At 38.3% G+C, this 16,062-nt stretch overlaps 1 protein-coding gene and 1 long non-coding RNA gene across 3 annotated transcripts in view; one reads left to right on the top strand and one right to left on the bottom strand.

Annotated features, from left to right (window-relative positions):
* Positions 1-6,821, bottom strand: part of LOC102012357 — a 33,117-nt gene extending 26,296 nt beyond the window's left edge. For both annotated transcript variants that reach the window (XR_261779.1, XR_261780.1), the window contains exon 1: positions 6,666-6,821. This is a non-coding gene — a long non-coding RNA (uncharacterized LOC102012357). The remainder of the gene's footprint in view (positions 1-6,665) is intronic.
* Positions 1-15,174, top strand: part of Ptprk (protein tyrosine phosphatase, receptor type, K) — a 395,867-nt gene extending 380,693 nt beyond the window's left edge. The window contains exons 22-30 of the mRNA XM_013516643.1: positions 943-1,097; positions 3,492-3,627; positions 3,857-4,006; positions 4,883-5,056; positions 6,828-6,959; positions 7,096-7,221; positions 9,765-9,928; positions 10,765-10,900; positions 13,705-15,174. Coding sequence (XP_013372097.1) covers positions 943-1,097; positions 3,492-3,627; positions 3,857-4,006; positions 4,883-5,056; positions 6,828-6,959; positions 7,096-7,221; positions 9,765-9,928; positions 10,765-10,900; positions 13,705-13,758 — 1,227 coding nt within the window. The 3' untranslated portion in view covers positions 13,759-15,174. The remainder of the gene's footprint in view (positions 1-942; positions 1,098-3,491; positions 3,628-3,856; positions 4,007-4,882; positions 5,057-6,827; positions 6,960-7,095; positions 7,222-9,764; positions 9,929-10,764; positions 10,901-13,704) is intronic.
* Positions 15,175-16,062: the final 888 nt, after the last annotated feature.

Here is a 16,062-nt window from a genome sequence, read left to right as displayed (position 1 = left end):
GGGATATTGATTTATATGACTACAATAATTTGTCTTTGCTCTGTGTGGTTTATTTATTTCATGTAACGTCTTTGCCTTTTCTGATGGAAGGCGTAGTCCCCAGTGGAGCTACAACTACGGGGTTTAGAGTGGATTTGTTTTTCTTTTGCCACAAATGTGCACTCTTAAAAATAAATTTTTCAGGATTTCCCTTATGCTCTGCACGCTGTGCGACCCCATTCTCCAGACTTCTTTTCACGAGAAGGAGAAGGAAAGCTTTGCGCTGCACATTTATAAGGTCCTTTCAGATGAACCTGATAGGGTAGATGCACAAGAGCGAATGCTTCATTTCTTTCATTTTATACTTTTGTTAACTATGAATAATCCTCATGCACTGAACTGTTTCCCAGAGCTAAGAGAATCAGTTTACCCAGCGTACAGGTTAGCTGTCTGTACATTTTCACAAACCAATCTAGAGTACCAGCGTCCTGGAAAATCTCTCTGTGCCGCGCTGCAAAGCCATTTTCAACATGGATAAGCAAGGCATTGAGATCTCTCGGTGCGGTGAGAAGCTGGCAGTCTTTGTTCATAGAACAGCGGTGAGCACGACGCCTTGGGTCAACCGGGCAGCATTTAGGCTCTTGTATTTCCTCCTTTCCCCCTTAATACTTTTATGTGTTATCCTGCCCAGTAACAAACAAGCAAGCTGTCAGGTAAATAAAATTTACCCAGACTGATAGAATTTACAGACTTACAGAACTTCTAATTTTCTCTCTTTGGTGGCAATTGTGGGACAACAAAAAGAAGCATCTAGGCGATGTTAAGCTAGCATCCTTTTAAAAAAAAAATCTGATCTTTGGTAAATTGTAATAGTTAGCGCTGATGGTCTGATTTAGTACCCATCGTTACATTAAATGGGTTTACTTTGTCCTTTTGAAAGCACTTGTTTCCATCTTTGTACAGAGGGGATACAACGAAATCCGTGAAGTGAAGCAGTTCCACTTCACGGGCTGGCCGGACCACGGGGTGCCGTACCATGCCACTGGCCTTCTTTCCTTCATCCGGAGAGTCAAGTTATCCAACCCTCCCAGCGCAGGCCCTATCGTCGTGCACTGCAGGTGAGGGTGGTCCAAACACCATTGCCTGTATGCAGTCAGCTTTCTGGGGTCTTGTTTGCTCGTTTTGTTTTTTGAGACAGGCTCTCCCTATGTAGTTCAGGCTGGCCTTGAACTTAAGGCAATCTTTCTGCCTCAGCCTCCCGAGTGCTAGGATTACAGGCATTCATCACCATGCCTGGCAATCAGGGTTTTTTTTTTAAAAGAGAGTCAAAAACAAGCTTTGCACAAAAACCAACATGTGCCTACAAAGTTGTAGCTCTTGTGTGTTACAGGGAATATAAAACAGCAATGAAAGTTAGCTTTAAGTAGGATATAAAACAGAAATTTAAGAAATACATACATTCTTCCCAGTGTATGTGGTGCCATCCACAATTACAAGTGTAGAAAACTCTGCCTTTTAGTGACAACATCTGCGTTTTGGGGCGTTTTTAAATCACTTTTGCAAATCCCATATTGTATGGAATGATAGGTTAAAACAGAGGTTTCTTGCCAATCTAGTAAATTCTCCCTAGAATCCCAGCTTTTAAAGCTAAATATGAGACATACAGAGTTGCTAAATGGCCTAAATTGCAAGAATTTGCACTGCAAAACAGCTACTTTACATTTTTTTTTCAACACATCATCCATCAGAGGACCTTGAAAAGTACATCAGTGAAATACAGTGAATACATGCCAAGAGACGCGAACATTATATCCACACTTCTTCTGATTAGAAATTTCTCTTAAAACAAGCACTGTGAGACACTAAAAGCAAATTACATGGGCTCATTTTAAGATGTGACCAGAAAAATAAGTTCTGAATCTGAAAAGCTTTTCTAAATGCTGTATGCATTCTCAAATGTCCCCTCCACGCTACATAATAGGTTGTTCCTAAGCACTTCGCCCCCTCCCCCAATACACCTTTTCAGGATTTAAATGGTCTTGGATAAAAGGAAGTAAAAACAATGGCGATTGGAACAGATAAGGCATCCCATAGGATCAGATACTGTGCACTCCTAAGGAAAAAATCTTTCTGCTCAAGAAATCTGATGCACGCTTCAATTGCTGCCCTGTCTCAAGCCCTGGGAAGAAGGATCGAGAAGATGGGAGGGGAGAAAAGAAAGAAAGAGAGACACAATATCTCTTGCAGAAATTCCTAAAAGAACAGAGCGTTTTAAGAGAAGTGACCAAATCTCAATCACAAAGAAATAGCTATTGGGTCATCTAAGCCTCTAGAAAATGAGATAAAAGGGTTTTCAATTCAGGAACTTCTTGATTTATCACAGAGGTTTACTTTCTTAAGAATTACTTGCTTTATAAGTGCTCTGGGATTCCCAGACACCCTCTTGAAACAAATGTCAATTTCTACTTAAACTCAAACATCTCTGGATTTATGGAAAGGAAGAAGCTGACTACACAATGAATTCTGTGCCTCACCAAAACAAAACAAAAACTCTTCATCTTGATTTCTTTTCCATTAACTGTTACATATGAAATTGGAGGAGCATTTCCAATGGGTCAAATAATAAAGAATACTATGATTTAGTTTTTGAATAAAATACACTAAGATAGTGGCTATTGCTGGGTCCTGCTGGGAACCATCTTCTGCATTACCATTTTGTTTTGATTTTCCCTGCAGATCTTGATGCCAATGCTCTTTCTGCAGTCAAGCTGCTCCTCTTTGATAGCTAGCCATCCTCTCCTTTCCCACCTTCCCACCTGTTAGCATGTCCTGTGAACTGTGACCCCTTGTTGTCTCATTTAAAAGCTTTGGAATGAGTGTTCTTTTATCTTGGTGTTTGCCTCAGAGCCCCTGAGGCCATGAGGGGCCGTTCTGGCATCACTGTCCAAGGACCCATAATGAGAAGATTGTGAAAACGTTTAGTATATGTGCTGCCAAAGTAAGCACTGATTGTGAAAATTTTTCAGGTTGGAGTTAGGCTTTTGTTATGATTGATACATTGTGTCAATGTGAGAGTCACAGAGATGGTGTGGGCATGGGCTGATAGCCAAGATACAATACAAGGAGTCCCATGGTTAACCTTCTAAATTTCTCAAGTTGACACAGTGCATCAACCATAAGAGCTTTAGCGTGTGAATGCACTGCTTGTTCCACGCCATGAGTTTACAAGCTTCATACTAAATGTATGTAAACTAAAGACTGGAAGAGCAGTGTGGAACCTGAATGACATAGATACACTATTTTGAGTTGGGGAATAATTTGTGGCTCTTGTTCCCATCTTTAATTCATACTCCACGTGAAGCTATTGGTGAATTAATCAGATCCTACACAGCACGTACAAATTATGTGTTTTGTCAGGTCAGTTTGATTGTGTGTATCTGAAAGTGGAACAGATATTGAAGCTTCCACAAACAAACATTTCTTACATTCTTGCAATTTAATGTTTTCCACAGTGCTGGTGCTGGAAGAACTGGCTGTTACATTGTGATTGATATCATGCTGGACATGGCAGAAAGAGAGGGTGTGGTTGACATCTACAACTGTGTCAAAGCCTTACGATCCCGGAGAATCAATATGGTCCAGACAGAAGTACGCTGATTTACCGCTACTGAACTATTTCTTTTCTTTTCCTTTTTTTTTTTTTTTTTTTGCCTTCCAAAAACAGTAGTTTTCATATATAATCAAAATCAGCACAAGTCATATAGGAAACTTGGGGGATTTTTATGAACAGCTGCACATAGATAAGATTTTCTATGTCGTCTACCTTCAACAGAAAAGTTGTATTGAAATAGTATCAACTTTTTTCCTTCTTTAATAGGAGCAGTACATTTTTATTCATGATGCCATTTTAGAAGCATGCTTATGTGGAGAAACTGCCATACCTGTCTGCGAATTTAAAGCTGCCTATTTTGATATGATCAGAATAGATTCCCAGACTAACTCTTCACATCTCAAAGATGAATTCCAGGTGACGATTTCTAAGGTTTTTTTGGTTTTTTTTTTATGACATCACAGTTCATTCTGGGCATTAATAATTCTTTTAAGAAAGGTCTTTTGTGTTAAATTTGTACCCTTTGACCCTATTTCAAGTATAATATAATATCTGTCTCTCTCATTATACATATTATGGAGTCACTTTTGTATTAATGAGCTCATATCTGCTATATCCTGAAGGGCAAATGAGTTCATACTCAGAGAAGAGTATGAAGAAAATGTATTACAAAAGTCAAATGTGGTGATCATTTGTGTATATTTATAATTTTTTTAAAATGTAGCCTTGTGAATTTTGACCTTCTGTGAGATCAAGCACATTAATAATAATAGCTGAAATTTGTACTAAACTTTGTCTCTAAATAGTGCCAAATATGTTTGTTGCCTTTAAAAAAGAATTTCTTAAAGTGGGTAACGGTGAAGTCAAGGTTAGTGCTAGGGAAGTAATACTTCGATTCTAATCCTCTGCCCATTGCTCCCTGGTATAGTTTCATTTATCATATGCGAAAATGTGATTATAAATGATAAAGTATCCAACATTGCAGGCCATTGTCATCATGGACCACATTGGTGATATTTTCTTTGGTTAAGCAATGCCGTTTCTGGGTACCTGGCTTGGTTAGCTTCCCCTTTCAAGAAGAGGCACATTACACAATGTTTTCTTGTTTCTCTGTCATGTCTCAGGCCTCGTTAGCTTTAACTAAAAAAAGTCTATCAGCTTGGCATGGGGGTAAGTGCCACTGTCTCAAACAAATCCTTCACTTGCTCATTGGCCCCCTAAATATTTGATGTGTCCTTGTTGCGTTATTAAATGCATCACTGTCTTTTAACTTGGGTTCCTTTTTCTTTGTAGACCCTGAATTCAGTCACCCCTCGACTGCAAGCCGAAGACTGCAGTATAGCCTGCCTGCCAAGGAACCATGACAAGAACCGTTTCATGGACATGCTGCCACCTGACAGATGTCTGCCTTTTTTAATTACGATTGATGGGGAGAGCAGTAACTACATCAATGCTGCGCTTATGGATGTAAGAGACTGCCTTCTCTGTTAGAGCACAGTGCCGTGCAATTCAAATAATGCAACTCCACACTGGCTGGCTTTCTGTTCTAGGAAATTAAAAGTGAGCTAGAAGGGAAAAGCAGAAAATTTACTGAAGTACTACCACATATATAATTTTGGAGAGCAATTTTAGATTTCCCCTACAGAAATTCTTAGGAACAATAATTTTGTAACTTTGCTTCTAGTTTGAAAGGTAATTGCCAATTGTATTTGTACGGGATACTGCAGGTTATATTTTTTCATCTAAATTATTTACAGAAAAAGTCATTCCTTACTTATTTTGAATATCACTGGCAATTCATTTTAAAGAGCATTGGAGGCTATGCCCTACCAAAGTCATGTTAATTTGGGAAATTTATATCTGTGCCATAGTACAGTTCAATAATTTGCAGCTAACTTATTTTATTTGCTATGAGTTAACAGAGAGTATTTAAAAGTAACTAGGGCAGCTGTGCCAATATATTCATCATTGGAAGGGACTATCTTGCACCATTCCAATTTTCATCAGCTATGGGTGCTTCCAGAATCCTCTGTGTGTTAGTAACCCATAAACAGAACAGCATACAAAGAGAATGTTAAATTATGTCTTTGGACATCTTACACTGGGAAGGAGCAAGAACTCTATCGGTCTCAGAACCCTTTCAAGCAGTTCGTCGCCTTTCATTTCTGGCTTTTGCTCTTTCACGTATGCAACCAGAGAAAGCAGAAATTAGAAGTCAGACATCATCCTCCACAAATTAGTAGCTTGGTATGGAGTAGAAATTTAAAAACTCCCACATTCTACTGCTAACATTCCCTTTAACCAGCAACTTTGCTCATTTTTGTACTTCTGGTGAATAATCTCAAGGCACATGCAAATGAAAAGCTCCATCCTTCCTGTGCCCAGACTCTTGCCATTGGCTTCAATTATTTTTAGAAAACTATAATTAGATTTTAGTGTACATTATGCATCTGCGGAATGACAGAATGCCCAGGGCAGATAAACATCGCTACCCTCTTCTGTGGAAAAAGATAATGTACTGTGACCTAGTCAAGGGTCACTTGATAAACAAGGTAGAATCACTCCTTTATGTGGGGCCAGCTGTGCTGTGCATTGACTCTGGAGCACTTGAGAATTTTAAATAATTAAAACTGTCCTTCTAATCCTTGGTGTGCATGAGAAATGCCCAAGGAACCATGGAAAGTGAATTGCCTACTACAAAATGCATAGATAACACCCGCATTATATAAAAGCAGGAGAGCCTGGTGTACTTACGCTTCTCTCAGAAGTGTCGTACTCGCGCGCGCGTGTGTGTGCGCGCGCACACACATACACACACACACACGCACACACCATTGAGTGACAGATGTACCAGGGACTTTTACTCACTTTGCTTCAGCCTTTCAGAACTCATCACCTCTGTGAAACTGAAATAGCCCAACAGTAACTCTTGGAGGATCTTACCCTCAAGAAGTTCCTTAGCTTCTTCTTTTGACTTTTCCCTATATATGCTTCTCAGTGAAGTGAGAATTCAAATCTTTACTTGGGGACACCGCTGTCTTCCCGGCAGACTGACTCACTCCTCACTGTGACTCACCTCCATGACAGCACGGCCTGCCAGTGCCCCGGTTCCATCTCCATCTGCATGTGAAGCTCCCCCGTCTTCCTGGTCCTCCATCAAAGTGTATAGAATCTATTTTAACAACTAATCGTGCGTTTTAAGTTCTTATGCTTCTCCGTCTATCTCATTTCTTCACAGAGCTATAGGCAACCAGCCGCTTTCATCGTCACACAATACCCGCTGCCAAACACTGTGAAAGACTTCTGGAGATTAGTGTACGATTATGGCTGTACCTCCATCGTGATGTTAAATGAAGTCGACTTGTCCCAGGTTAATACTCATGGGATGCTTCTGTGCATTTGTATACAACTTAATAAAATAACAATGAAATGTTAGTTTCTGCTTTCTAGTACCTAAATTAGAGAAAAATGATCATCTCTTGTCTTTCAAAACATTCGTCTTTCAGGGCTGCCCTCAATACTGGCCAGAAGAAGGAATGCTGCGCTATGGCCCCATCCAAGTGGAATGCATGTCATGTTCAATGGATTGTGATGTCATCAACCGGATTTTTAGGATATGCAACCTAACCAGAGTAAGTCTTTATTGGGTGATTCTGAGGTGCTTCAGGACACAGACCATCATCGCAGTGGTATATAATTTCATCAGACAGCAAGGAGAGAAGAATTAATAAACACTGTGTAATCCATCCCAAAGATAGTAATCATCTTATTCTGTAGTACAAAAATGCATTTCAAATACAGGAAGTTAGAAATGCTGAAAGCTACATTTTCTGGTCAGTTCTAAGACTCAGGAATTCGATCTAGAAGTCCAGAGTCAGGTGCAGTAAATCCATCTGGCTCAATAGTCTGGGCCCAATCCCTGAGCATAAGTGCACTTAGGTGGAAATGACTGCGTGTCTTATTAATATTGACATCCAGCCCTGAAGAGGCGTGCAAATGAAAGATAAGAACATAGTAATAATGGTGACAGAGAAGCTTTACCCTAGGAGGAAGCGAGATGTCAGATCAGTTATTACAAGAGAGTTCCATGTCCTGTGTACAAGAGAAAAATCCAGCCTGGAGACAAAGGTAAATCCCAGCCATTGCAGATTCTCCTCTGACCCATGGTCTCATCTGTCTAAGAGTTTCAGCATCTGGCTCTGCCTAGACTTAAGGAGAGAACCCGTGTTGCTCTCTCTCTGTATTTTCCCTGCAGCTAAGTACCAACTGTGTCCCTCTGGTGTCTGTTTTCCTGACTATTCATGTGCATTGCACAAAATGACAGCAAGTTTAAGGGTCTTGCCTTCCAAAAAAAACTTACCAATGAAAACTATTTAGATTATGTAACCAGCCAGAGGGGAACTTGAAAAGAAAACATTAGTAATCTCCATGGAATTGTGCTTTTTAATAAGGAAAAGTGATTTGTTTTATAAAGCGGCAGCTCTGTGTACATACATTATTTTAAGTGTGTGGGATTGTCCTGTGTCAGAGCTTCTCCTATTAAAATGACTATATGTATGTCTTGTTAATTAGTCTATATGTATGTAACTATGAGCAGGGGATAAAATCATATCCAATTCTATTGCTCATTTCAGTGGAGAAAAAAGGATAACTTCAATCATGTCATAATATTCATGCATATCTTAGATGTTAATTTAAATGGAATCTCATTATGTCTGCACATCTGTTACATTATGGTTCTAAGTAATATTTTAGCTAAGATACCATAGCTGCTGAACTAAGAAAGTAAATCTCATCTGTGAATTGAGGCTATTTAAAGGGAAAATATTCTAGGAACATGATCAGAAATCTGTGTTACATTTTTTATCATGTGTATTTGTGTATTTGTTTGTGTATTTATTTGTGTACAAATACACAATGATAAAGTATCATTCACTTTATCAAATATTTAGGATATATAAGTGACAAGTTGAATATTATAGTAGGACTGTGTCCTTACCAAAAGATGCATAAGCCATTGCTATGTACAATTTAAGATCTCATGTTATGGCTTACTCAATATATTGCATAATCCCCCTTATATTTTTCTATGGTGGATTTAAGATTTTTAGTCCTTTCAACAATTCCACTATTTAGAAAGTGTTGCACAAGGTTCTTGTGATACAAAGTATAGAGAGAAAAAGATTTTTATCATGAAGGAATGTATATTTCCTCAAAGAAGATAATTATTAAAGGATTGATTGTATAATCATTTATTGACTAATATGGTTGACATACACATGACAAAGAAAAAGCACAGAATACAGATTATTTAATGGATAATCAGGCATAGCTTCATGACCAGAGAGGACTTCTCTAAGAGAATGGCATCTAAACCAAAACTGGAAGAATCAGTAGGTCTTAGTTAGGGGTGAGGTAACCAGCCATGTTGGTTTGCCGAACAGAGACAGCTTCCCAGGGCACATGAATTTCAGGGCAAAAGCAAAAATGGAAAATCTGGGTCAAGTTGATCACTCTGCTTGGACTGAGAATGGCAAGCAAGGAAGTTTTCAGGGCAAAAGAGAAATGTTACAGTCTCTGCAGTTTCCAATGCAAGGAGTGACTTGACAAGTGGATTAAAAGAGAGCAGTGCATCTGGAACCCAAGCATGGTATCAGAATGAAAAAAGCTTGGGGAAGGAGTTGGTGCCAGATCACGAAAGGATTTTGAATTCATAGGAGAGATTTAAGTTTTACGCTAAAGTCTTCTGGATGCCATTAAATCAGGGAATGACAAGATTATGTCTGCCTTTTGAAATAATCGTGATGCTTACAGTCAGAATAGATTGGGAAAAGATCAATGTTTATTCACGGAGATCAATTTGGACATAGTTATCCTAACTTTGATTGGCAGTGGCAATAAAGAAAAGATAATTTGAAAATTAAGATGCATAGTCACAGGAACTGGTAGCTGGATTTGGGGTCTGAGGGAGAAGCAGGTACAGGGCAGTGGGTCTGTTTCTTATCGCAGGAACTTGGAAAGTTTTCCTCTTGGCTTATGTATACTTAGGACTCAAATCAACTAGACTCAGACCAATGTAAATTTCATTTTAAAATGTAAATTGCGTGTACCTTTTACTGTTTAGTCCAAGTTCCAGTCCCAGCTTAGTCAAATAAAAGTCCTCTTCCCTCCACAGCCACAGGAAGGTTATCTGATGGTGCAGCAGTTTCAGTACCTAGGGTGGGCTTCTCATCGAGAAGTGCCGGGCTCCAAAAGGTCATTTTTGAAACTGATACTGCAAGTGGAGAAATGGCAAGAGGAGTGTGAGGAAGGGGAAGGCCGGACGATCATCCACTGCCTGTGAGTAAGCGGGCGTGGCCCTGGGCTGGGGCTCTTTGCTTATTAGCTTTGGACTCAACCTTTGCACACCTCTCCTAAGTATTATTTTCAAATGGAACACCTGTCTCATGTATAGTGAACCACTAAGTTTAATGGTTGTACTACATATTGTTGTATAATTGTCTTGGTTACTTTTCTCTCGTTGCTGGGACAAAATACTTGATGCCCAAAATTAAGGAAGGAAAGGTTTATTTTGCTTACAGTTTGTGGAGGTTTTAGCCCATCCTTGGCAGGTTATAAGGCAGAGTGGCACATGGCAGAGGGCTACAGCTCATGGCAGCAGAACACAGCAAAAGCAACAACAAAAACACAAAAGGGAGGGATGGCCGCAAGCAGCCTCTTCCTCTCCCTTACATATGTAAACCATCCACCCCAGGGCGGGTGTAGCTCTCATACCCATAATCCGTCAAACTCTAAAAGCCTGCCCCATGACTGCATGAGGCTTTGGGGGGACACACAGACACAAACCATAACAGTAATTATTGTATAATTTAAACTCTTTTGGACATGACTATGCACTTCGTCTCTTCAAGTATATTGGAATCTTAGTTTTCCAGGCTGCAGGAATCTAAGCCTATCTATGCCTATGCCTTACAGTAGTATAAACTACTATAAACTAACCTCCTCCTTTTTTCTTATTTTGTGCCCTGTAGAAATATATTCACACATAAAAAGCAAAATTAACACGCACATGAAGAAAAATAAAAAAGATAGTGTTTTTGTTCTTCAGACACCTGTGATGGTGCGATATGGCCTCCCTGAACTGCTGAAATATCTTTGCTTTCTTTTGCTTTCAGAAATGGTGGTGGGCGGAGTGGCATGTTCTGTGCCATTGGCATTGTTGTTGAAATGGTGAAACGACAGAATGTAGTTGATGTTTTCCATGCTGTAAAGACGTTGCGGAACAGCAAGCCAAACATGGTGGAGGCCCCGGTGAGTGACAGAACTTTAGCCTGAGAGGGAAGGTAGAGATGAGTTGGTCGCTCATCTACACATTGATTTGACCTCATTCATGCCCAGGGAATGGGCTGTGCAAAGGAATCATGAGGACTTTCCTGCCTAATTGATAAATTGTGGAGTAACCTCCTGTCTCCATCCACATAAATTCATTGCATATCACAAACACTGTAAATTATGAAGAAAAATGTTTTCACTAAATATGGGGAATATATAGATTTTCTTCCTATTATAGTCAATAAATACTTGTAAATTTTGATAAATAGTTCTTTAAAATCCTATCTAGACTGTACTCTTTACTTATTTTTCTTTCGGAAGGTGTAATAAGTTAACTGTTAAAATATTTTTTCTGTGGTCCTGTACACAGGTTACCTCAGCACCTTAAACTTCCTTTTTTTCCTTTGAGATAGGATCTCACCACATAATACAGGCTGACCTTGAACTCACTATGTAGCCCAGCCTAGCTTCAAATTCATGACCTTTCTGCCTCAGATTCCGAAGTTACAGGGATTACAGGCATGTACTGCCATGCCCAGTTTAGACATTGTTTTTAAAGGGGAACTGCATTTTATTTTTGTCATTGTCCTTGATTCTTTGTTTTCCAATCAAATTATAAATGATTAAACTATCACTGCTGGCAATATTCAGCTTTTACCAACTACCGAGTACAAGTCATATGATGTTACATGAATTCGCCTGTGTTCATAAAATCAGAATACAACTTCCAGAATAAGATCTGGTAGGTAGGTATGTGCAGCGTTTCCTCTGGGCAAAGCTGTATGCAGAGTAAGAAAGAAAGTCACTGCCTCTCTAACACATTTTACTTCTGAAGAGAGATGTCTGTGGGTTATGCAAATTTGCAGGATGAGACCAGGGTAGGAGCAGCTGTGTAGTTTATACTCACAAAAAAGCAAACCAGAAAAACCAAGGCATCATTGTTGCCTGCCCTACATTTATCGAGATGATCAAATAACTAAAATGAGCAATTCAATAAACTTTTAAAGTATTTTCACCACTTCCTGCTCCTGGATTGTTCACACCAGAGGTGCATTGCTTCCTGAGACAAAAATCAGAAGAGCTAGGTTAATGCTGTTTCATTTTCACAAGTGTTAGCAGACTTCTACCCTTTGCCAGGTCCTCTCACGCCTACTCTGCTCCACTTGGGACAAGATGATGCTGGTTTTCACTGGGAACTGGCACCTGAGGTGGAGACCCTATGGATTTGAGGGATGTTTTTTATTTTTGAGGTAGAATTTTCTGACCTCTTTACAAGAAAAATTGGGTAGAAATTACACCTTTAAACGCTATAGTTTTGAGATTTGTAAAATGTAAACTCTGCCTCTATCCCCTGCAATCATGTTGGAGGAAGGGGCTACTCTTGGCTTCTGAATCCAACTTTTTCTTTCCAATTGAAGTTTGATAGTGTGACTTTTCTTTAAATTAAAATTCTGTAGTTAAACTGAGTCATTGTACAACTATGCAGTAAATTACTGTTTTCCTTCACATTCTTATCCCATGAATCCTGACTAAATGTCCTGTTTAATCAAAGTTAACAATTAGTGTTTGTGGGGTTTAGCCCAGTTGAGTTTGGTAAAGAAATGTTGAGTGTAAACAAAACCCACAGAAACTATCTGAAAAAAACATAATGTAACTGCTTCCAAGTCCTTTTTGATTCTTTTGGCACAGTGGAAGGCTAATTTAAATCATATTTACTTTGGTAATTAGGTTAAGAATGGTAAGTTTGGGGAAAAATTTTATTACCTGAGGTTACTATTAGAGACATCTGAATTTCTAAATATACTTAGAAATAATTACATTTTAGATATCTTAGTTACTTTCCAATTCATCCTGATTTTTAGGCTCTTGGACTCCTTTGGGACCTTTTTAATGAATAACTTGTTATAAGACATCATTCATGATATGGGCTCTGAATTTTTCCTAAATTCTTGATAGTGTAGCAAGGCTATGGATGGACTTCAAAGAAAGTCAACTTTAAAGCAATAAATGTATTGCTTACCAAGTTGTTTTCATTAAAGAAAAGCGGCAGGAATGAAATTTTAGGTATAAATAGGCTCAAAACAAAATGTCACTCACCATTCTTGTAAAATTTGCAGAAGTTCTACTCTGACAAACTACAAATGACCAACTATAAATACTTAAAATTGCAAAGTGCAATTGTTTATTTAATCATTTATTTATTTATTTATTCTCCTAAGGAAGCAGTTAGAGATGTGGAAAGATGTATCCGTACACATTCTTTTTAGCAATATAAAACTGAGAGAAAATAAAAGCATACTGAAAACATGAAAAAAGATTCATGATAATGTTACACAAAAGAAAATAAAATACAAAATTATATTGTGAAGTATGGAATTATATGTCTTCTAATTATTATTTTAGCCAAGCATGTCTTGTAAAAGCTGAAGCAAATAAACTAAGGTAATATTTCAACAGTTGCTTCTGGTAATAGAATTATAGCTCTTTTTGTAATTCCCTATGTTTTTCCAGGCCTGGAAACTTCTCTGCAATAATGAGCTGAAAAATCATATAAAAATTCTAGAAATTTAAAACAATTAGACAGAAAATAAGGGGCAAAGATGAAATGTCTTTTTCTTGAACACCCATCACTAGATATGAGTGCAAAGTGTGTATGGCCAGGTGTTCATCTTACATGTAGAAAAAAAAATAATTTGCAAGTCTCGAATAATCAAAGTGTGTCAGTGACTCACCACAAACTGTTTCTTAACTTCTCCCAACCTTTCTGTTTCCCTGTTGCGCAGGAGCAGTACCGTTTCTGCTATGATGTAGCATTGGAATACCTGGAGTCGTCTTAGCTGGGTGAGGCTTGTCACAGCACAGTCACCCAGACCCCAGTTCATCTGTTCAGCCAGCAGCAGATGTCCCTGTCACACCTGTGCAGAAAGATTTTAATGTGGGGGGTGGGAAGCTTTTACATTTGAGAGGTGAAAGTATTTTTCTTATGAAATCGTGTATCTTAATAAAAAGGACTTGATTTGTTTCTATGACTGTATGAAAGCACCAACATTTAGTGCCACACAAATTATATTTAATGAGATCCAGATTCAAGTGGGAACCTGCAGTGTTTTGTTCAGTGAATCCGCAGCCTTTTCTCTCCTGGTTTGAGTAGAGCAGCCACCACACCTTGCATGGGCTCATTTTTTCTCTGTGGCAGTTTTCTCACTGTTTAAAATGAAAGCTGTTGACTCTTGAAAGGAAGAAGAAAAGAAAAGCTGTGCAAATTCATAGTCAACTTCATTTTTTATATGTTCCAAGTGTAGCAGATCTCTATATAAATATATAAATATATATAACTGGCTTATTTTCGTTTAATGTGCAGTGATGGCTGGATCATTAAAAGTTCTTTTTTTAGACAATAACATAAGCCAAAGACTCAAGTGTAAATATGTCTATATGGAGAAAGCACATTATATTTATTGGTTACTTACATTCCTTTTTGATGGCTAAAATACTATACCACACAGTCATTTTTGTTTCTGAAGGAAGTTTTTTCTTTAGCTAAAATCAATTGTAAACGATTTTTGTAGATTATTTTTTGTATGTTTTAGTGTAAGTAGAGGATAAACTTTTTATTCATAAACCAGGAAGCAACGTTCTTTATAGTGATTCTTTCGTGTACATGCTTATGAATTTAAAAATATGTAAAACACCTTGGCAATTGTCTTTTAATAGAGGACCAAATTCAAACGTGTTCCTGAACAATACATAGTTTTTCAGAATTTCAGTAGGTACACGATGGTTGGGTGGTCACCTCTGAGAAATGCACACACTGAAAGGTCTTGCTGACGGCTCTCACAATGGTAAACATAGCCTTTAAACATCCTTTATATTTTCAAGGAATCAATCTTTTCAGCCTGTGGTCAAGCACTGGCAGAGGAAACAAGATGGCAACGTTTATGCTTTCAGGGTCAAATTTTAGCAAACTGTAAACTGTCAAGGTGATAAAATGTTTCTTTTGATGTTTACATGCACAAGCTTTGGGTTCTGAACATAGCCAGTCTGAAGAAATCAATACTAGATTCCTGTCGTGTGCATTGTCCTGAGATGCTCAAGTGAACCTTTCTAAATGTGGTCTTGTTCCATGCTCCGTGTCACATTTGCAGCTTGCAGTTTTATCCCCGTGTCCTCTTTCTAGATTGCCAGTTCATGACATGGTGTGTCTAAAGATTTAATTAATGTAAGAGTGAAATAAAGTTTTTATAATTACAGCAGTCTATTGTTTTCCTGTCATTTTCTCCTCTGGAATTTTTTTTAAGCTTTCACTCTCAATTAAATAGCCTGTTCCACACTCTCTGGTCCAAGTACAGGGCACAGAAATCAATGAAAAGCAAAACTAATACCCCAGATCTAGTTTTATTTTTGTTTTTTTAAATTTAATACTAAAAAGTCTAGGCTAAGAGTTGATTTTTTTAAAATTTCTATATTTCTACATATCTCACTATATTTCCTTTTCTCTCAGAAAGTTGAGAAATACAGTGTAGTAACTAAGTTCTGTATTTTACACATAATGAAAATGAATCTAATGAGAAATGATTTGTCAATAAATTAGAATCTGATTCTACTTACCAGCTGCCACTATCCCCTGAATACTATACTCTCTTCCCTAGAGTTGCAAAAATTATTTCATTAGTATTACTTCCCGTTAATTGATTTCCTTGTGCTATCCTCATCCTCCAGCTCCCATTCATTTGCTGTGTACCTTACTAAAACGTCTGTGACTTTTATTAGTAAGAATTCAGATGTGGGGTCTTTTTTTGAGGAAGACTTTTTCATTTTACCTTACAGACATGTAATAGATGCTGAAGTTGTTTTAATCTGCTTTCTGTTGCTATAAGAGAATATATGAGTTTGGGTAATTTATTTTTATAAAGTTCATTTTGGCTACAGTTTTGGAGCCAGAGCTGAGCTGCTCAGCACCAATGTGGTCTTCTGCTGGGAGCGTCCACCTGCTTCACGTCACGATGGAAAGTGGAAAGAAAGCAGGCTCAGGTGAAGGACAGCAAAGGATCTAACTCAGAAGACTAAGCTGATTCCTAAATGAAGGGCAATGATCTATCCACGAGCGCCACACCCATGACCCAAACAAACCCCCAGCACTT

This window comes from Chinchilla lanigera, unplaced genomic scaffold (genome assembly GCF_000276665.1).
Source record: "Chinchilla lanigera isolate Chin_1 unplaced genomic scaffold, ChiLan1.0 scaffold00035, whole genome shotgun sequence".
NCBI classification, from domain to species: domain Eukaryota; kingdom Metazoa; phylum Chordata; class Mammalia; order Rodentia; family Chinchillidae; genus Chinchilla; species Chinchilla lanigera.
The sequence above is the reverse complement of the archived record's forward strand: the minus strand, read 5'-3'. Positions and strand labels throughout refer to the sequence as shown.